General features: G+C 36.2%; 2 protein-coding genes across 2 annotated transcripts in view; one reads left to right on the forward strand and one right to left on the reverse strand.

The window, feature by feature from the left end:
* ube2e2 (ubiquitin-conjugating enzyme E2E 2) overlaps nt 1-22,495 on the forward strand; it is a 62,475-nt gene extending 39,980 nt beyond the window's left edge. Inside the window, 3 exon segments of the mRNA NM_001003494.1 lie at nt 9,494-9,626; nt 16,438-16,585; nt 21,654-22,495. Coding sequence (NP_001003494.1) covers nt 9,494-9,626; nt 16,438-16,585; nt 21,654-21,751 — 379 coding nt within the window. The 3' untranslated portion in view covers nt 21,752-22,495.
* Nucleotides 1-24,015, reverse strand: part of etfb (electron transfer flavoprotein subunit beta) — a 458,646-nt gene that overhangs the window by 281,171 nt on the left and 153,460 nt on the right. The window lies entirely within an intron of this gene.

Genomic DNA, 24,015 nt, shown 5'->3' on the forward strand with positions numbered 1-24,015 from the left:
CCAGAATGAAAACAAAGGATCCGCCATGTTTAAAATACACAGCCGACGAGCCAAGAGATTACAGCATAATAATATATGCATATAATAAAGTAGTATTTAGTCAAGTAATTATATTACTTTTTGGATTAAATACAATTCAAATGAAGTTTCACAAACTAATTTCGAGAGGAGCACGTGATATGATTGACTGCAGCTGGCCACTCATCTACACTCATTAGCTAGCCAATCAGATTGATCCAAACCCACTATAACCTAGCTAAGATCTACTCCCTTATCTTCGTTTTCCCGAAGAAACCCCCCATCCACCCCTTCTCCTCCTTTCCTCTTTAGCCAAGGGGAGCTCTCAAGAACACCTGACCTCGTACTCCCCTCACATGCTCTATGGACCTGGCGGGAGCCCTGGGCTCCACTATCTCCGAGCTCAGGGTTCTCTCCCGGGACAGCATGCCAAACCTGCTAACTTGCTAACAAGTTGGCAAACAATATCTAAGTGTGAACTCTTGAAACATTTTTAATAATTTAATTAATTACATTTTAAAGTAACTAACCCAGCACTGGTAATCAGTGATAATTTTTGGGTGAACGATCATGTTAATGTTTGAGTGAAATTCACTTTAAGATCATTTTCCATGTTTCATTTTATATTTGCCAACAAAACCAGCTAAAACACATGATCCAGCCTTTTGTTGAACGCACAAACACACACACACACACACAGCAGCAGCTTGACTTGAGTGTGTTTTCATGTTCTTCAAATGGATCAGTGATCTCGTGTGAGTAACACTGAGCTGAGCATCAAACTTTGAAGAGCTTCTATTCAACTGTGCACATTTTGTCGGGAGATTGTTTTTCTATTGTGCGGCTTCAGGAATAAGCAGCTTGCGGTTATGAGTATTTGCAGAGATGAGCATTTGTTTGGGGGAAAAAAAAGAGCAACGATGGGCTGTTGGCTAGCGCTGATGTGAGATCTCAACAGAATCATGCTGGCAGTGGAGGCGCTTGGCGAAGTTACTGAGAGGGATGATGCTTATGCATGTTTGTCAGGTGTGATTTTTAAGAATCTTGCGCAAACTTTCTCTTTTTTATTTTATCATTTAAACTCATTTTTTTTTATTCAATTCATATTTCTAATCTGTATATATAGTAATAATTAATTTATATATAATAAATGAAAAATAATAACAAAGTAGGGTTGCTGTAAACAATGTACTGTAAAATGTACAGTAACTCACTGGCAGTTTTGGTTGCCAATAAGACTAAATTTACAAGCACGCTGTAAATTAACCATTACAATTTACTGTCAAATTTACAGTAACTTACTGGCAAATGTGGCTGCAGGTAAGACTATTAATTTATAAATTATTAAATTGAAGTACCTTACTGGCAACAAAAATTACCAGTAAGATACTGTCAATTTTACAGTAATTTTTACAGTGTAACACTTTTTATTCCATTAAAACAACACTCTTCCAGCTGTCCTTACTTCATATTTTCATCCAATAACTGTCATGAGGCATGAACAATATGTTGCTGAATGAGAGTGAACTGCTGAACTGCAGTTAAAGTCTAAAGATTAAATATGAAACAGCCAAAATTGCATGAAGCTCTGGAGGAAACGCTGGATAGCCTGCTGATGCCACATTAATTATTGTATACTGAAACTTTCCTTCTAAAAGCGCTTCCTTGGTCATCCCAATTTCTTTGCAAGTTAAACACACGCAGGGCCGAAGCACGCTGAACTGGCGCTCTAGGCATACAGCAATCACGCCGCCCTCAACCCGTAAGTAAAAAAGAAAGTGATCAGTTCACGAATGAAAGTGAGGACCGATAGGGAGAGGGTGGATGTTGCGGATGAAAGTGAAGACCGGGGGGGGGGGTGTTCACGGACACCACCCTCACTATTCTGTTACCCAAGGCAGCCGCCTAGGTTGCCTCTATGGACGCGCTGGCCCTAAACACACGTCGGCCACAACAGGAAATAAAATAAAAACTGCAACTGTGTTAATGGCATTTTTTTAATGCGTAAAATATTTAAAATTAATCACGTTAACACGATAATTTTGACAGCCCTACTATAATTATATATATATATATATATATATATATATATATATATATATACACATACATACATACATACATACACATATATTTACATATATACATACATACACACATATATATATATATATATATATAGAGAGAGATAGATAGATAGATAGACAGACAGACAGACAGACAGACAGACAGACAGACAGACAGACAGACAGATAGATAGATAGATAGATAGATAGAAAGAAATGGAGCAGTTTTCAGGAAAAAAACAAAGCATTGCGCCTTTTCATAACCGTGACTGGCATGTTGTCATGCCTTTATAATGTTAATTATTTTATCAAAGGTAACTGTGCTCTCCACTAGACAACTGTCTCATTAAAGAGTCTCCATGAATGAGACATCATCTGTTCTTTATTTATTTCTGTTTCAGTGAGTCAACTGTTACCACACACAACGCGTTTGTGGATTTACAAATACTGTAGTCATTTTTCATTGTCACCTGTTGCTCTGAACACATTGCTATTTCTGCAGCAGGGTTTGCATCATATTTGTGTGTTATTAGAGTGTCTGGAAATGAATGCAAGTGTGTATGCTATTTGTTTTGTTTTCCAGGTCCTCGGTTCAGTGTGTGTGTGTGTGTGTGTGTGTTCTTTTCTCCCACCCCCCAAGTATAATGTCTTTCAATAGGAATGGCTGAAAGCTCAATAACAAGCTCGGTTAACTGTGCTGTTTAAACCCGTTCACCATGACCAGTGGTGGTTGTTAAAGGGGTTGGTTGTTGCCAGGCAACTGTCAGCCCTGGCATCTACCCAGAGGTCTTTGCCCATCAGATCCACACAAACACACACACAGGTTTTGCCCACTGGCACCTGCCGTCAGTTAAGACTCACAATAGTTGGCAGCTATTGGGCATTTACAGGAAATGACCCGTTCACTAGAATAACCACAACACAGCAGTTCAGGCGTGCTTGAGCGTGTGTGTAATTCAGGCTTATTGAACTGTTGTTGTTATTATTCACAACTTAGTGATTTGAGCAAACCCTTACAGTAGAAGTGTTAGACTTCAGTGCGCTCTTCAGCTTATAAAGTCAGATCTTGATCAGAAAGCAGCCGTCTTGAACATCCGAGACGGACAGATTTATGACTGTAACAGCATCCGACACATACACACATTATCCAGCAGAAGCACACACACCTGTTGAGCAGCAACCAGATCCACTTCACATTGTAATTAGAGTATGCGTGTTGTATTTAATCTTTTAATTAGACAAAAGATAAATACATTTAAAAAGATAAAGAGTTGAAGACAACATAATTCGTCCTCCTGTGCAACGATTTTCAAATACTTTTCAAAGTGCTGTTTAATAGAGAGGTTTTTAAAACGTCATATTTTTATTGAATAATGTCTAATAACCAAGTTATTTTGTCTTTGCAATAGTGACGAAACATAAGGTAACACTTTGGTGTTTTGGTTAACATTAGTTAATGTATTTAATACCATGAACAAATTATAAGTAATACATTATTAATAATACATATATTATACTATTTATTCATGTTTGTGAATGTTGTATTATTTAAGTTAAATAACACTAGTTCATGTTAACTCTCATTAATTTTTCCTTTGGCTTAATCCCTATATTTATCAGGGCTCGCCACAGCGGAATAACCTGGCAACTATTTCAAGCATATCTTTTACACAGTGGATGCCCTTATAGCTGCAGTCCAGTACTGGGAAACACCCATTAGGGCTGTGTAATTAACTGAAATAACTAAAAAACGAGTGCATTTAGGTTTCCTTCCTTTTGTCAGTAATACTTAGATTAAAACTGAAATCACTTGTCACCACTGGCCAAAAGAAAGTGTTGAACAAAATTCCTAAACCATTCAGATGTGCAACTAAATTACACAAGTTCCAGAAAGCTTTTTAATATCATTTTAGGAATAATGACCTCACCAAAAAAAATCATCTGCAGAACAATTGTTTTCCAGTTTTAAGTGTCTCCTCCCTTTAGTGTAAGCCAAGTCAGTGTTGAAAAGAGGACAGTTATGTATATAATTAGTGGTGTTGGCCAAAGCAAGTGTAACTGTTATTAGTATTACTCATACACGTATTACTCATATTTGCAGTTGGCGATTCGTTCAGCTCAATTAAATTAGGCATTACGTGTCATTGTGTGTGTCATCCTGCGGCTTTTGTGTTTCAGAAGGATTCTTCAAACCTCAAATCATGCGTCATGTTAAGGAAACACTTTTTGAACTACTCAAATTTTCTGGATTTACAATTTGTAGTTGAGTTTGAGTCAAATTTATAGTTTGTTAAATTCTGTAAGCTATTTCTACTATACTTTAAAATAAATATTTTGTCATTCGAGTTTTGTTTTTGCTATAAAATATGGCACAATTTCACAAGTTTTGGTTTATATACATGTTTCGACACCACAATACCAATATTTTAACTTCAATTGGTGTAAAAATAATGTTTTTGATTAAATTAATTTACAATCAGATTAATCCACTTGTTATTCTGAAAGATTTTTTATTCATTAATTTTTCATCAGCGGGGCATGACGGTGGCACGGTGGGTAGCACCTTTGCTTCACAGCAAAAAGGTCGCTGGTTCAAGCCCCAGCTGGGTCAGTTGGCATTTCTGTGTGGAGTTTGCATGTTCTCCTCGTGTTCGCGTGGGTTTCCTCCGGGTGCTCCAGTTTCCCCCTCAAGTCCAAAAACATGTGGTAAAGGTGAATTGGGTAGGCTAAATTGTCCGTAGTGTATTTGTGTGTATGCGTGTGTGAATGTTTCCTAGTGATGGGTTGCGGCTGGAAGGGCATCCACTGCATAAAGCATATGCTGGATTAGTTGGCGGTTCATTCTGCTGTGGCGACCTCTAAAATAGAGGCCAAGCCAAAGGAAAATGAATGAATGAAAGACAATACAGTACTGTCGAATACAGTATAGTTTCTGTAACCTAAAAACCACTTTGTTCATAAAGGTAAAACAGTCAACAACTATTATATTGCCCATTATCATCTGGGTGTGCATATATAATTGTATTGCTTACTTTATTCCCTACTTATTTCTGCTCTCACATGTTGAAATGCATGTATGAGCCTGAGCTCCTGTAAACTGAAAAAAAAAAAAACCTTGTGCGCACTGGGCGAATAAAAATCAATATGGTTAAATAATAATTGTGAGAAAAATGCCCCCAGGATGGATCACCCTCCAAAACTCAAGTGCTGTTTAACCAAGTTCAGAACTAAGATCTTTTTATTAGTATTATTATTAATATTATTACGATCTGGATCTGCTCCCAGTCTGTTTGTTTGGCACGGACACAGCAGTGGTAAATCTTCAATATGAATCTGACAGATGTGGCGGCGCTTTGACAAACGAGAGTAAAGACGTGCTGTAAAGTCTGTATTTCTTTCCTCAGCCGCTTTGGCTCAGCTGTCATCATCATTTCAGCAGACTTCAGACTCAATTTACACTTGTTTCATCCATTAATAATGTCCCAGACAAAGGAAGAGGTGAGCGTTTGAAGAAAACAAGCCATTCTTAGATTTCTTTGTCTTTTTTAGACTTCATCTTGATTTATATTAAAGCTGCGCTCTTGATATTGTATTTAAAGAGGTCGTTCATGTTTTAGTTCTAAAATATTATCTGACTTCATTTTTTCTGTTGGTCCTTGTAAAGCGGCTTTGACATGATCTACATTGTAAAAAGTGCTATATAAATAAAAGGCGACTTGAATTAAAGAAATATTTCAACCAAAAATGAAAAAAATGACCCTATAATTTACACACCCTCAACCCATCCTCTGTGTATAAGGCTATGTCCACATGTATTTTTTATTAACCTCTGTCCACATGAAAATGCAAATATGCACTGAGATACATGGTAATGGCACTCCGAAGCCAACAGGTGGCGATAAAAGCCTTTTATGCTGCATTGACACCACACACTGATTACATTTTTTGCGAGTACATTGCATACAAGTCACTGCAAACATTAGAACAGTAGTTAATTACTGTCCTGTGGTTCAAACGACAGGGAACATGTGACTTGTTTGCCGCAAATGCATGGCCTCAATCGTGTCTTTTGCATTTGTATCCAATAAGAAAACAGATGTCGTGAGGCAAAAATTCAGGTTTTAGTGTCGACATGACCACACTGTACCTGGAGTTTCCGAAAATTTTCACCCTGGCTGGAGTTCTGAGAAACTTTCGATTTCAGTCACCCGATAATGCGTTTGCGTGTGGACAAATGACCAAACTGCATAGAAAAAACAACGCTTTTGAAAACACCTGTGTTATTGCGGTCTCACTCGAGTTTGAGCATGCGAAATTCTGTCATACGGTGCTGCGAAAAGGGGTGGGATTAAACAAGATAATTAAATATTAAACAAGCAAGCACAATCACATGATACGATTTCACAGGTGAGAGTTCACCAAGCTTGAACTTTGCAATCCCGCAACGTACGAAACTTAAGGCTCGTTCACAACGGGGCGCTTTTCGTTTGTGTTTATCGTCAATGTTTTTCTAGATGTTTTTCCGGATTTAAACCCAAGCGATTTTCACTGGCGTCGAGCAGAAGAGTATGCAAAATCACTCCTTGACGTTAGGTGGCGCTACACAACTTTAAGCTTCTGACACCCTCTTGTAACACAGGAGAAAAAGACAAAGTTGACACGTGTGAGACGTTTTTTTTTTAATGACGCTTTTACGCCTGGCGATTTGTGTGCAGGATCACATTGACGCCCTTTATTTAGTCATGAAGCGTTAAACGTCAATGGAAAACGCAAGCAAAAAAGTCTCGGTATGCACAGGCCTTTACGCACAATGTACGCATAAGCCTGTGTTTCCGGACTGTCATATTCACAAGTTATTTACTCGTTAAGTCAATGCAAAGATGTGGTTAGACATCCTGCAGTGATATTCAAGCAAATAAGATGGCGCGGATGATGCACTTCAAGTGTATGACATGGCATCCTTGGTAGCAAAGAATTCTGGCCCACATTTGGCAAAAAGCTGGCACAGCAGGCATTCATCCGGCACTGGCATACAGCATGTGGGCCAAACATGGCCCGGGTTTGGCAGAGGTGGCACCGTTTTTAAGGCGGCACACAGGATTTGGGCCAGATGAAAAACGTAGTATTTGGCCCAGATTTAAAAATTTGATAAGTGGGCCATGTGAGTTTGGCCAGTCTTGACCCACATTTAAAATACACTAAAATCATTTTTGAGTAAAGAAAAAAAATTCTACCAATCAGGTCACTTTGAGAAAAAGCGTGCCCATAGTGTGCCTAAAGCGCATCACTCCATGAGTTTATCAATTTCATTGCAATCGTGACACACCAACCTATCTGGCCCAGTTCAGGCCCAGTAATGAGTTATTAACTTGGCTGAGACTTGGCCCAGATATGGTCTGTGTTTGGCTCTTGTCTGGAAGCCAGATTTGGTCCAGTCATGTACCGTAATTCACTGCGGCATGTGGGCCAAGCAAAACCTGATTGTGTGGGCCAGAGCTGGGCCAGAGAAATTTTGCTATGTGGGATGAATTAAACATTTCGTGTATTTGATGCGTTTATCGTATGATTCGTGAGAATCACTCAAAAAAAGTCTGAACTTTGGCAGACATTTGTAAAATGTGAACCAATCAGGAGCTTGCTTAGTAAGGGCGTGATTGTGACAGCCTAAAGTTGGTGACGCCTGTAATTAGTGTTCCCAGGAGGAAAGAGAAACATCATTTTTCAGCCATCCTAAAGCACATAAAGCACAGCTACTCTCTCAATAAAATCCATGTCAGCCATTTAGCAATGAAACTGGAGTCACCATGCAGACAGACACCCCTCCGATGCTTCGAATCTACGTCTAATTGTGAAGTGAATTTAACCTGCGTATGAAGTTACTTTGAGTAAACTCAAAATGTTCAAGCGTCCTATCACATGCAAATATCACAATCTATTCGCACATGTTGTGTCATGTGTGAACAACCCATCAGACTATTCTGTCCAACTGTCGAAGTCTAAGGTTCTGCTATGCCGTGTAATGGTTGTAGGTTCTGGCCTTTTTGTTTTAAGCTTCTAAAACCACATTAATCATGTCCGTTTTTGTAACAAATTTATTTATAATTTTTAAATGATAAACATAGAATCACTGACTTCCAGCCGTTGTTGAATGTTTGTCAATGTCTTTCCTTAATGTCTGACTCAACTTATGATGCATTAAAGAATTTTAAAATGAAAGTGATAGGCATGTGCACTTAAAATGGTGCATTTTTATTTTAGTTTGTCTCCGCCTTGTGGCTTTAAAGAAAGTGCAGAAACAATTATGATTTTATAACAGTAATTAGATGGTTATTTTATTATCTGTGACAGGGTTTTGCTGTCACACTAGAGCAGTGGTCATCAAACTTTCCTGGAGGGCCGGTGTCCTGCAGATGTTTGCTCCAACCCTGATCAAACACACCTGAACAAGCCAATCTAGGTCTTGCTAGGTATACTTGAAACATCCAGGCAGGTGTGTTGAGGCAAGTTGGAGCTAAACCCTGCAGGGACACCGGCCCTCCAGGACCGAGATTGGTGACCCCTGCACTAGAGGTTGTGCGTGCAAAATGCTGTTGTGTTGCGCTGCAAAAAGGGGTGGGATTAAACAAGATGATTAGACTTTTTTTTTTTAAAAGTGAGCGATTAGTCCATGTTTTAAATTTCTGTCCAGAAAGGTCATGTTTTGATTTTCAATTGGTCTTACGCAATCATGTGATGCAATTTCGAAGGGCAGAGTTCACCAAGCTTGCACTTTCCAATGCAGCAAACTGTGAAACTTGACACACGTACTTGCGTTTCAAGTCTGACGCATTCGCATGCATATGAATGGAAGTCTATGGGGGAAAAGTGCAGTGTGACCGCAGCTTTACTCATTCCTTCAGCTTAGTCCTTTATTTATCAAGGGGTCGCCACAGCGGAATGAACCGCCAACTATTCCACCATATGTTTTATACAGCGGATGTCCTTCCAGCTGCAACTCAGTACTAGGTAACAGGGTTACTCTCACAGAGTTATATTATATACTTTAATACAAATAACTGTAACTGGTTATACAAATTAGGCACATGAATCATATTGATTGATATTCCACTCAATCAAATTGAACCTAAAGTATCAAGATTAAAAAATGATCACTATATATCATGCTGAGGCATCCAATTTCCACCTCTAGTAAGTAAGTTAGTATTTTTATTGACTGAAGTGTACTTAGAATGTGTCATATTGTGAGGCCTTAATGAACAGAGACAGCTTCAGTAAATCTGTTTTTTCTGTTCAGCTTGTCTCTTCCTCCTTGGTGTTTCAGTCATGAATTAATGATGATTTATCTTCCTGCAGTAACCGCTCGGTCCCGGTTTAACTTCTCAAATCTCTTCTCTTTGTTCCTCTAACAGCGCTGGTCCCAAAGGAGACAACATCTATGAATGGAGGTCAACTATTTTAGGACCGCCGGGCTCTGTGTATGAAGGAGGGGTGTTTTTCCTTGACATTGCATTTACACCGGACTACCCGTTTAAACCACCCAAGGTAAGAACAAAGACATGTGTGGACCACTTTGACATTAGAATTAGTGATTGATTGATTGATTGATTGATTGATTGATTGATTGATTGATTGATTGATTGATTGATTGATTGATTGATTGATTCCGTTTTCATATACGTTCAGAGAATAAACGTGTCTGAAAACATAGGAGCTATTTAGTTTGATGATGATGACATCTCGCCTGTAGTTGTGTCTAGAGGGGAAAGGGAAACGCCATTTCTCAGCCTTCCTAAAGCACAGCTACTCAATAAAATCCATGTTAGCCATTTAGCAATGAAACTAGAGTCGCCAGAAAAACAGAAATACTACAGAAAAAAAAATACTATATTCTTAATGTCATAAAAGTGATCTACACTGTAATAATTCATTCATTCATTTTCTTGTCGGCTTAGTCCCTTTATTAATCTGGGGTCGCCACAGTGGAATAAACCGCCAACTTATCCAGCACATTTTTATGCAGCAGATGCCCTTCCAGCCGTAACCCATCTCTGGGAAACATCCACACACACATTCAAACACACACTCATACACTTGGGACAATTTAGCTTACCCAATTCACCTGTACCACATGTCTTTGGACTATGGGGGAAACCAGAGCACCCGGAGGAAACCCACACAATCGCATTGAGAACATGCAAACTCCACACAGAAATGCCAACTGAGCCGAGCCGAGGTTCGAAACAGCGACCCAGCAACCTTCTTGCTGTGAGGCGACAACACTACCAACTGCGCCACTGCGTCACCTACACTGTAATAATATCTGTTAATTAACAGTTTCCGTATTTTGTGATTGACGAGTATTTTACGTTTATTTACGGTTGTGAATTGCATTATGGGATGGTGATCTCTGCTCTGTCGACTTTTGATGTTGAAAATTCAAATCTACAGTTTAACAGTGACTATTAGTGACATTTTAGTCGTTTGAAATAATATAATGTATAAGTAGTTATATATAAAATATATATTAAAAAAAACAGAAAATGTGGCAGTTTATTATAAGGTTTACATTGTTTAGGTTACAGACTTAAACAAAATATGACTTTAAACTATTAAAAATGTTAATGAAACTTTTTTTCAAACTCCTCAAGGTTAAAAGTTGTTGGACGAAAGATCGACATCTCATAATGCAATTCAACAGCAGAAATAAATGAGGGAAAATAAAAACATGAATCACAAAATATAGAAAACAGATTATTAACGGATTTTTTTTTTTACAGTGTAGATCATCACATTGAAGAACTTTTAATTTATTTTTTAAAAAATGACAAAAGAGTGAGATGTTTATAAGCTGAAAAGTCCCCATGGAGATGTTACATATACTACATGTACCTTTTAGTTCTAATGTAAAATGCATTCTTTTATTTATTATCTTTTTTAACATAGCAGAACTGTAATACTCTGAATCTGCCAGTGGTATGAACTTAAACATACATTTAATACTTAATAATAACCCTTAATATTTGAAAAAGAATAAAAATTTAACAGGAGATGAAACTCTAAGATGACTCTGAATGGCTCTTGAATGGATGCATAGTAACTTAGTTTATTTAATAACTCATTTTCAAATCTCAAAGTTGACAAAACTGTCAGATTGAAGACTTTAATTCCAATGTAGTCAAATCGTTTTTATACATCCCATCATACATGCATTAAAAAGCCCGTATCAGTCAACAACTAATGGATCTGCAAGTTGCGTTTTTATCCCAATAGGTGGCGGCATTACGTTAAATGATGAAAAACATTACCTATTCTGTCAGCCAAATAAAGACTTCAGAAAGAAAACGTATTAATCTTTTAATATTTTTCAGTATTTTGATATCCCTCAACCCCCCAAATGATCATCCTTGTGTAATAAATAGGTTTTAATTATTTATTAGCAAAATATTAAATAGGTAATTGTTTCATACTTTCTACTCATAGTGCTGGATGTAAATCTTTAACTTCTTTAATCAGTGTTTTAATATTATTGCTGGAATAATTCACAGATAGAAACGATACGGCTTTTACTCTCTTTTTTTCTTCTTTTATTCATCAATCTTAAGCTGTTTTGGAACAATTGTAATCTACATTGTAAAAAAAGTGCTACAGAAATACAGATGAATAGAATTTAATTGTACTTATTTCATCAATATTATTTTAATCTGTTTTATAGAATACAAAAATACATCATTTAGATGAAATAAAATATTATGATAAAAATGAAATAACCTATTAAAAATTTAATCCAAATAAATCATGATGACTGAATTAAAATAATCAAATAATTAGAAAATAATTAGCACAAAAAAAAGAAGAAGTAAAACAAACAATTGTTTTAAATGTTCTACTCTTAGTACTGTAACAATTCATATTTTTTGTTTTAATCAATGTTTTACCCATTTTATTATGTTTATTTATTTTCTTTTCAGCTTAGTTCCTTTATTAATCAGGGGTCGACACAGCGGAATGAACCGCCAACTTATGCAGCATATGTTTTATGCAACAGATGCACTTCCAGCCGCAACCCAACACTTGGAAACACCCATACACTCTTGCATGCACACATATACACTACAGCTTACACTGTTTAGCTGATCCAATTCACCTGTATTACTTTTTAATTATCATTACTATAAAATTATTCATTCTGTCTGTAAACTGTACAGTAGGTTGTAGATTATTCTTATTTTCCTCTCTGTTTGTTCTCTGGCTCTTGTGGGTTTGAATGTAGACACAGGAATCGGGATAGAGGAAGTTGTTCTGCTGCCTAGTAAACTGTCATGAATCTCAAGGCAAGGAATGTCAAGGTCCATTAAAGGTCTGCTCTGAAAGCCCTGGGCTCTAGCACAGATGCCACACACAGACATACACACACACACACGTTACTTGCAGATGCTGTTTCAGCTTATACACTGAAAAAAATTATTCAAAGATGATTCTTTGGATTTACTACATTTAAGTTAAATGGTTGTAAACAATTTATCTGGGCTAAATTTAAACTTACACATTAAGTTGAACATTACTAAATTTAATTTGTTTAAGTTCAACCCATAGAAATTGTCTGCAACAATTTTAAAGAAAATCACTTTTTCAGCGTACAGAGTTAAGTTTGCGGTGTATGAGAGAGATTAGTGTGGCATAACCTCAAAACTAAAGTAAAGAAACAGATTGGCTGTACTCAGATACTCGTGTTTGTTTGCTCAAGATTGAGATTCAGAGGAATTATTCACACGACAGCACACACATGCATTATATATAACTGTCATTTACATCATGGCACAGTTACGGTCCTGAGGCAGACCACAATCTGCTGAATTCAGTAGGCTTTGTTTACTTGACTACAGCATGCATCTTAATTTATCCCCGATTTTAAATCTCCTTTTCAGCATTTAAAAAATCGTGCATCTGTTTTTGCTACATTTGACAATCAATTGACAATAGGATTGATACACTTAAAATGTCAATTGTGCAATCACCAATTACTACTAATAATTGCTGATTATGTGTTGGAGTTGCTAATTTACTCTTCAATCTAACAGGGTAATAGTAGTTTGTTTGTTTTTCTTAATTCCCTGTATCCAGGACCGGCCCTGTACATTTGGGGGCCCTAAGCACAATAATTTTGAGGCCCTACCTTGCTTTGAATGGTGGAGTATTGCCATTAAAAACCGGCCCACAATGATTTCATTACTTAATAAATACAATCAATGAAACTGAAAAGTCTGATCTCTTAATAACTGTCTAAATTACTTGGATATTTTAAAACAGCACTGCCTTTGTCAACTAGTAGCTTCAAAAATTAATTAAACTTTAATAACGGGAGCAGTGATTCCTACTTTGCATCCTCGAGTGTTTTAAACATATTATATAAGTTTAGCAAACAGATTGAACACTGTATAATCAATTCCAGGTTGAGGTTTTTGTTTGTTTGTTTGTTTGTTTGTTTGTTTGTTTGTTTGTTTGTTTGTTTGTTTGTTTGTTTTTAATACATTCCAAAAACCCTGCAATGAAAAACAGTGAGCAATAATTAGCCAAAAGTAAAAATGCACTACTTGGTACTAAAATATACATTCTGACCTCATTAAAATAAATTAACATTAATGCAAAGATTGATTCTTAAATAATAAAACCAATAAGCAAATAATATAAAGTAAATATGAAAAATATTCATTTAAAAAAAAAAACATAGAAAAAGGGAAGCAACAAGTACTGGGTTAATATTAATACCCAAACACAAAATGTATTATTTCCCTGAGTCTCCTTTCCTGTTCCTTACATTTGAGATGCCGGGTCCAGAGCTAATATTAAACTGTGATTAATTTAATTAGGATATAACTTTTGTAAACATGTTCCAGGAAAAAATACTACAAATATATTAGTGCAAAATATGTCAGTGAAAGATGCTTCAGTATTGCATTTCAGTAAAATGCATTTTAGACTAAAAAACGGGTCTGTAAAACCAGGAAAAAATAAAGTAGATAACGTTTACTAATCTGTAGTTGCCTATTTACCATTAATGTGCAATTAGATTGTCTTTAACATGATCATTAGCACTTAAAAGTGATCTTAAATATGATTTTGTGCTTGTCAGTTTTTTTTTTGCGCCTGAAGAACAACGTTAATTTTGTTTTATTTTTGCGGTCCAATATCCAAAATAAATCAGGTAAATAATGGCAGGCAATAAAGCAAATGCCATAGCTGTGTCCATGTGCAGGCTCGCGTTCTTTCGGTGACCGGTCGGTCTTGCAGGTTACACAGCGAGAACACAGAACGCAAATGAGAAATGACATGCTGCGAGCTTTCTGTTGATCATATGACTTTCACACGAAAACAATTTCAACTTTAATAAAGTTAGGATTTTTTTTCTTTTCAGTGAAAATTTAAAAACATTTAAGTACTAAAGCTCTGTCAATGAAGATAATTTTTAAAATGCTAATAAAAACGGTAGTGGGTTGTGGGGGGCCCCCTTTGCAGCCGCTTGGTTCGCTTATAGGGAGGGCCGGTTTTGCCTGTATCCCTGTATTATGTTTATCCTTGATGGGTTGTGGGTGACACAGGGTGCTCAGTTAGCACTATCTCCATGTGAATGAGTGTAAATGGATGTTTCTCAGTGCTGGGTTGCAGCTGGAAGGCCATCTGCTGTGTAAAACATATGCTGGAATAGTTGGTGGTTTATTCTGCTGTGGCGACCCCTGATGAATAAAGGGACTACGCCGAAGGAAAATGAATGAATGAATGATTGGTTGTGCACTTTTGTCTGTTTTTACACAATTTCAAAACATCAATCAATCAAACCAGATCTAAATACAAAAAAAATAAAAATTAAAACACAATGTAACTAATAAAGCATTTCATTAATAAAATATTATTCTACTGTGTTATTATACAATTCTATAATATATTAAAATAAGTAATAAGGATAAATTTAATTAGTACATAATGACAAAAAGTATTAAAATATAAAATAATGTATACCATTATTTAAAATAAATATGAAATAAAGACAAATAAAAAGAATTATGTAAAACAACACTTCAATTCTGAATAAATGTTTAAATAAAAAAACAGTATTGTATCAAAGCTTTTTTTCAGATTGAGACAGATCTTAGAAAAAGAAAACATTTAATAAGAAAATAGTGGGCGTGGCTTGTTTTTTCTACTGCAAGCTGATTGGGTGTAGTTAAGTAGGTACTTCATTCAGAAAGATACAGAAAATGGTTTGGGGAGAGTTATTACAACCTAACCCTGACTACATTTACATGAACATCAGTAATCAAATTATTTGCTTAAATCTAATTAAGAGAATAATAAGACTAAGGTGTATACATGAGTTGAATTTTGAGTGTTACTTTCATGATCCTGTTTTACATGTTATAGCACATAATTCGATTAACGTCATTGTGTCACATTGTGTTTCCTCTGGAGTTCCATGTCATTTCGGGTGTTTTATTTTTTGTTTGTCGACTTTAACTGCAGTTTGGCATTTTCACTTTTATTCACAAACGTTTCATGCACACCCTCTATGACAAACAAGATGCAACTATGAACTGCTGGAAGAGTGTTGTTTTAATGGAAGTTCATACCGCATGCTGAATGGAAGAAAAAAAAAACTGCATTTCAGGATGCAGGCGTCTGTGGTCTGCACTGACTCCGTAGGTGCAAAGAGTGTCAAACAGCCACGCACATGTGTGTGTGGACTATCCTGTCGCAAAACGCTACGAAAAATCCTACATGACAGTAATAATTCGATTAAGGTGTTTACCTGTACTGCACTTCAATAATGCGACTAAAATCAGCATACTCCACGTCTTAATACGATTTCTTTTTGATTCGATTATGACCTTAACCTGATTAAATGAATCAAAAATCGCTGTTTACATGGTGAACTCTTAATCAGAGTACTGTCTTAATCTCATTAAAATCGAATTATTGGCGTCCATGTAAACATAGTGTAACTCCTCCACCTTCTCATCATTTCTTTTTGTTGTCAAAACAGACAGCTGGAGGGGCGTGGATAAGTATATAAGCCACGCCCAATACCTCAGACTGACCTCATTTGAGAATTTCATTTGAGAATTTAATTGAAAAAAAAAAAACAGCAAGTGCATTTTCAGATTTCAATTACAAGTCAAACTATTTTTTTATTAATGACATGCACCACTAAACTATCAATATGAGCTAAGAAAATCAGTATGGTTAGTTGAGATTTCATTTGTACTTTATTAATATTATTGCCTTGCTTAGATGAAGGTAAACAATTGGATTAGTGTTGCCCATGGAACTGTAGTCAGTGAATGTGTGGTGTTTTTCTCAGGTAACGTTTCGTACGAGGATCTACCACTGTAACATCAACAGTCAGGGTGTGATCTGTCTGGACATCCTGAAGGACAACTGGAGTCCTGCTCTGACCATATCCAAGGTGCTGCTGTCCATCTGCTCTCTACTCACAGACTGCAACCCTGGTGAGAATCTACATCATTCACATCTCAAGTACTGAACATTCAGGTTTAATCAGTCCTCTTTTGGACTCTTAAATGTATACAAAAATCAGTCCAAGTGAAAAAGTAGTCAAGTTGAGTGTCTTGGATTGATGTTTGTATACCTTTAGGAATCCTTTATCCAAAGAGCACCGGCACATTAACCCTTGTGTTCTGTTCAAACTCACTACCCTTTCGTTATGTTGGTGGCTGTTTTTGCCCCATTCACTTTCATTATAATAACATTTTTCTATTGCAAAGCCATGACAGCATATAATCATGCATTCTTGATTGTTGCTGGTTTTACCTCTTGGGAAGAGCTACAATAAGTAGTTTTTCATCAGTTGGCAGCATTACCCCTTTAGATTGGCCTGTACAAAGACGTTTCTGGCTGTTATATGAAGTTTGACTCCTCAGAAGACAGTAAAATGCTGTTTGTTTATTTAGTGTGGTGGCACACCTTTCGTGAAAATCGTTATGTACCACCTTTTGCAGCTTCTACTCCAACAACCAGTATTTGAAAAAACGCGAGTAAGACCAAATCTTCTTTTTAAAAAAGGTTTACTGAAGAAATGCAAACAAAAATACAAAGTTATAATAGACTCGATCAGCTCGGTCAAAAAACTGTGTTGCTTCCAACATCCATAACTGCAATCCGACTTAAACTTATGAACTTATGACCTCATGACGTATTGCTGTCGGAAGCCAAAACACCAAAGTAAATGTTTTTAAATTGTATCAATTATTAAATTATGCATTTTAAATAATACAATCTCAATTAATTCTTATTATATTTAAATATCAATTTTTATCATGTTTTAACCTTTTGCACTAAATTATTATCACAAATGAATTATGCATAACTGGCTCTTACAATTAGTATCTGTTTCTATATTGAATTTATATATGCTTGTAGATTATATTGTATGCAGATGCATTTGCAAAATCTAAAATAAATTATTTTCAAATAAATTGTCAAGCCATCTAGTGAAGTTGTATTCATATTGTAATATGCAGTTTATATATTATAATATACAGCTATCTCTGTTTAATGGAGAGCCGATTTTTTCAACACATACCTAAACATAATAGTTTTAATAATTTATTTCTAATAACTGATTTATTTTATCTTTGCGATGATGACAGTACATAATATTTTACTAGATATTTTTCAAGAGACTACTAAATCATCAAAGGTGCTGTATGAAAGTTGACTCTTCTAAAGCATAAAAATACCCTAATATGTTTGCAGATATTTAATTAAAACATGCAAAGTGAACAGTCTTGTTTATCTGAAAAACAATGCTGGAGTCAGATATTCTGTTTTGAAAATACATTACGTGCTGGAACTTCTGTCTTTGTTTTGGTTCTTTTAACCCGCCCAATGCCAGTTTAGCCAATTTTATTTCAGCGCCCCAGGTCGCCTTGGTGTGATTCATTTAGTCATGTAGGCTCTCAAAGGTGGACCTCCGGTGGACAGTGGCAAACTCCGAAATGAGACGCAGATTCAGAGTTCCACATGAGGTGGTTATTAATTAGGTAATAATATAAATGTTACAAACGTAAACATTAGGTGAGCAGGTTACATTGTAACCCCATGCCTAACAACACCCTACCTGATGAGATTTGCAGTAAGCAATGGGGTTGTTTGCACCAGACACAACAGAATTTTAAATATATCTATTCAGAAGCAATCATTGCACTGCAGCAAAATGGTAAGATTTATAATCTAATTAATACATATTAAACCTCTTGAACATGATTAAATGTAGATGCTGTATCACTGATGTGTTCGCTTGCACTGAGTCACAGTTCTGAAGTTCAATTTAAAACATTTTATATCAAGATCTGAGGTGAACTATCTGCTTCCGCGTTCAGTAGTATGGCAATAAAATGCCCATAAAACTCATATTATTTAGTATTTAACACTGAATGAAGCACATGAGGTGTACCTGAGCTGATCATTGTCAGTTTATCCTGTTATTTAACTGTGAGAAGCCGTTTCTAAAATATAAATCTGAGGTAGTATTTACTTTGTTTACTTTGCAACCTGCGCTTGCTTGTGTTTTGACCCAGGGGTGCATTACCTAGTTCCACCACTAGGTGTCACACTTACATACAGCTTTTTTTAACAGTGGATGTTCTGTAGTAGACAATCGAAAAACATATATAATATATACTAATATACTAGGGATGTAACGGTATTGTAAATACCGTCATACCGCAATATTAATTTTTTTCGATATTACCGAAGTCGCATGACTCGGTAAAACTATAGGTCTTCTGAGAAAATTTGCTCAGGCGAATGAAGCGAACGGGAGGTAGCGAAAACTACAATTGCCATCAGCCCATGCTTGACCATCATCCCTTGCGGTCTGTTGTCGCTACAGATCCAGTAATGCGGAAATGGAGTGTGCTGCTAGAAGCGGGGATGAAAAGAGCTGGAAAACTCTAAAGCAGGTCGCACACCAGAAGCGGCGAGCGCCATGTATTTTAGAATTCTAAACATAGGTTTCTATCAGGATACACACACCGGCGCCGCAAGTCGGCGGCTGTCGGCGGCGCCCGGCGACGGCTCAGGACGCAGTTTATTTTTCAGCCGCGCCACAGAGCGCCATCTGATTAGTTTCATGTTAAATATCATTCGAATGTGCGCGTCTGGTGTGTGATACTTATAAACTGTCATGTACATCTGAAAACGGAGGCGGGGCTGCAGACATTCGCCTCTCTGATTGGGGCTTTTCCTGAATATTAAGTAGCCTAACACGCACAGTTCAGTCCTGCATAATCTCCGTGTAAGTTCAGACTTCGCAAGTTTGATCAAGGCTGCTGTCTCTTCTTCTCAGTTTGATATGGAAAAGCAGATTATACCGAGGACACGGGTAAATCTTCAAAGGGAACAGTGTACTTTATAACTTCATTCACATCACCCTGGCTTCGTTGTTTCACTTTCTCAACAATAAAATGTAAACATGATTTAAGGAACTGCCTATTTTCATTTTAATATTAGCAACTTAGACAGCAGACATGTTGAGGCGCCGTGCTGCATAAGATGAGCGTCATCTTCACTGTGTGGATATTTATAACAAAACGGAGCCGATAAAAACACTGCCTCCTTTCAATTTCAGTGAAAATACGAAACACAGCCTCTCTTTTGCTGAGTATCAGTTTTAATAATCGATAATGGCCATTTTAAAAGTATAACATACAATAAGTTTATACATTATAGGAAATAAAGGCAAGCGATCAGTCAATATACAGAATGTACGTGCTTACATTAATCATTAACTTATCTTTGCGCTCTGCCAAAACACGTTACCTGAGAACAAGTAATAGATTCCAATGCCCAAAGTCAGGGAATATGTCGTTAGATAAAGACAAGATAAATGAAATATCCCGTTTAATAAATATAGTGAGATTAGATCCAGCGGGAGATGCTTGATGAGAAGTCCGACTAGCAGAGCTCTCATCTGGGTAGATGGGCTGAGTGTGATTAAATGTTGAATGTGATGAGTTTTCAACAATACTAAATTTAAACTTTATTTTTTTACATGGTTTAATAATTTTTTGTTATTAAAATTGAAGTTCCTATTTCAAAGCTTACAGATAGATGGCTAATTTGTATGTCATTGACACTTTTGGCACTTTTTTGGAGTATTTTCATAAGTTTTGTTTTTTCCTGTAAATGATTCAATAAATACCGTACCGTGACATTCATACCGAGGTATAACCGTACCGTGAAATTCTGATACCGTTACATCCCTATAATATACTAATATATATATATATATATATATATATATATATATATATATATATATATATATTGCTTAGGAAAGCTAATACTATTAAACAATTAAACAATTTTATTGAACAATTAAAAACTGATTTTATTCTAGTAGAAATAGTCAAGACATTCTCCAGAAGAAAAAATATAGGAAATATTGTGAAAAAATATCCTTGCTCTTTTAAACATTATTTGGAAAATATTTGAAGAAAAAAACAATATTCACGGTAATCATTTTGGCTTCAACTGTATATTGCAGAATTAAAAAAAATAAATAAAAAATCACAATGTTAGATTATTCCAATGTCGTGCAACTCTACTGCTGTTTTAATTTGTGCCATGTTGAAATCTAAACCTCAAAGAACCCTAATGCTGAGTTCAGACTGCATGATTTTAGCCCCAATTTTGACTTGCCGACAGGTTTTGAGAAATCGCCGACAAATGCCTGAAATCACAGGCAAATCGGTGCTCATCCACGCGAGTAACAAATAACACTATGCGAACAATCAAAGACGCAATCTGAGAGGATCGCCCAAGAGTCGTCGACACCCATCAGATATTTAGCATGCCAAATATCTGACGGGTGTCGGTGACTCATGGGCGATTCAAATCATGCTGTGTGAAATGTTTTCTGATTGAAAATGTCATCAACGATCACCTACAGCCAAAGAGAGAGCGGCATCTACTAGTGTGGGTATCTGAAGGCCAGCGGGAGGTCGGAGGAGAAGTTAAAAGTGCTTCTTTTCAGTCTATTTGGACCCAAGAAATGAAGTATAAACTATGGTAAATTTGGCAGGATCACCCGTATCTGTTTGACGCGTCATCTGTGCAAAACCACAACCAGGTCAAAAAAGAAAAAGTTGAGAAGTAATTGCGTTCAAAACCCAGCAAAATTAGTACATTTTCTATCCCACTATGAAGGAGTCGTTCCCATTATGTAGCTAATAAAAAAAATATACTGCATGACCTCACATTGTTTCCATCTCACTTCTTACGCGTGTTTGTGTCTGTCCGCAAACAACGTCTCACAACCAAAGTTGTCTATGATTGTTCCTATTGTAAAGTCATGCGATGTGAAACCCTCTGTAGCCGATCCATCATGCAGTGTAAACAAAGCAGTAACAGAACGCTCTCCTAGATAGTCATGCAGTGTGAAAACATCTGCAATACAACTACTTAGAAAATCATGCAGTCTGAACTCGGCATTAGAAACACATTCTCCATCTTTACCATTCAGACTCTAACTAAATCTCTTTGCATCCGCAGCTGATCCTCTGGTCGGGAGCATCGCCACACAGTACTTGACCAACAGAACGGAACATGACAGAATAGCCAAACAGTGGACGAAGAGATACGCCACATAAAGCAGCCACACACACACACACTTACACACACACACACACACACACACTATATTCCCCTCAGCCCTACTGTGCCTCTACCTCTCCCCGTCTGCTGAAAGCACACTCACCAAGTGCAACAATACATCTGGCCCTCTTCCTTCCAACTTCCTGTAGACCTTTCTGTGAACAAACTCCTGTCCTTTGTTCCTTGTTGACTTGAAAGCTTCTTTTGATACAAAGAGTAGATTGGGACTTTATTTTCCAATTATCTGAATGTTTGAAGTACCTTAGGAGAAAAGGAATACTATTGTTATTATTACTGTTATTATTATTATTGTCCTTATTGTATGTATATGCTTTCTTTTTAAGTGGCTTCAGGAACAAATACAGCTTCTGAGTTGTTGTTTTTTTTTTCTTCTTCTTCTTCTCATCGCCGTAAAAGTGTATTACTTTATTATTTTGTTAGTTTCTCCTTTTGTTACGAGTCCGTACTATTTCCATGCATGATAAACGGCATCCATCCGACTCCAAAACTCTCTTGCCCTCTTGTTTTTGTTTGTATGTATTTTTTAAAACTCAAAAGTCATGGCAGCCACTTGACGATAGGCTTGCTTGTGAATTAAAAAAAAAATGTAAAATGTTCAAAAATAATAATAATAATAATGTGTACATATTGCTACATGCCACCTCTGGCCAGAATGGACTGTTGTGCACTTGCTTCATGGAAAAAAAACACCATAAATAAACACTGTGGCTGAATTGTCATTTATTGTATGTAAAGTCATATGTTTTGTGCATGTTTTCAATTTATTTTCTCTCTCTCTCTCTCTCTCTCTCTCTCTCTAGTGAATAATAATAATAAATATTATTAATAATAATAATAATGAACACTAGCAGTTGGTTTGATGTGTTTCCCAGAACTATATATAGTGTTTTAAAATCACTGCAGTCATGCACACAGTTCAAATGTTTAAATATATACATAATGTTTGAAAGAATAGACCTTTTCACATTTCTGGGTTTCTCAGTAGCGCAAGTCTTCATAGTTGTGAAACTTTAGAGCGCAGTGAATGTGAGAATACATATATATATAATATATATATTTATTTATTTTACAATCTTATGTGCTGAAATAATGACAGAAAAACTCCATAAAGATGTTATAAGGATGTTCAGAAAAAGGAAAAAAAGTGTGAGACTGAAAACTTAACTGTTATTTCCCATAGACGCTGCATTAAAAACACCTCTCACAAGCGGTAATTTGTTTTTTGTAATTTGAAGCACAGATGATATAAAACATACATAAATACATATAAATGTGCATACTTAAAAAAATAATAATAAATATTAAAAACTTTCAAGTATTTAAGATGCAGATATGCGTTAAACGAGTCATACCAGTCTTGTGAAAAGAGCCTTTAGTTAGCAGTTAATATATTCATTGATATTATTATATATTATTATTATTTAATATTATTATATAATTAATATATTATTCATAATTAATTCATCAAGAAATATTGGCTAAAACTATTATTATTATTATTTTTAATAGTACATGTAAGGTTTACCTCATTTACCTCAAACAAAAGCAGACATTTTTAAAAGTAGATTAATTTAAACAAAATATTTGACACATGTATCTAAGAAACGTCATGCTAGAGCTCTGGTTATGTTTTGAAAATGGGAATAATTTGCCATCTTTACCTCACTCTATGTATCCTATGCTCCTGGTCAGATTTATTTTGTACTAATATATGTTCAGAAAAGAGATCTTGAAATTATTTTACCAAATTTAGGTCCAAAAGTTAAATATAGCCCACGTCTATTGTTTAATAATTTATACAAATATACCCACTGGCCACTTTATAAGGTACACCTGTTCAACTGCTCGTTAACGCAAATTTCTTATCAGCCAATCACAAGTCAGCAACTCAATGTATTTAAGCATGTAGCCATGGTCCAGACGATCTGCTGTAACTCAAACCGAGCATCAGTGGGAAATGAAAGGGGAAGAAAGCTGATTTAAGTGACTCTGAATGTGGCATGGTTGTTCGTGCCAGACGGCCTGGTCTGAGTATTTCAGAAATTGCTGATGTACTGGGACTTTCATGCAAAACCATCTCTAGAGTTTGAAGAGAATGGTCTGAAAAAGAAAATATCCAGTGAGCGGCAGTTCTGTGGGCACAAACACACCAGTATTTGTTACACCAGTAACTCAAATAACCACTCGTTACAACCAAGGTCTGCAGAAGAGCATCTCTGAATTCACAACATGTCCAACC

This window comes from Danio rerio, chromosome 16 (assembly GCF_052040795.2).
Source record: "Danio rerio strain M-AB ecotype USA chromosome 16, GRCz13ab, whole genome shotgun sequence".
NCBI classification, from domain to species: Eukaryota; Metazoa; Chordata; class Actinopteri; order Cypriniformes; family Danionidae; genus Danio; species Danio rerio.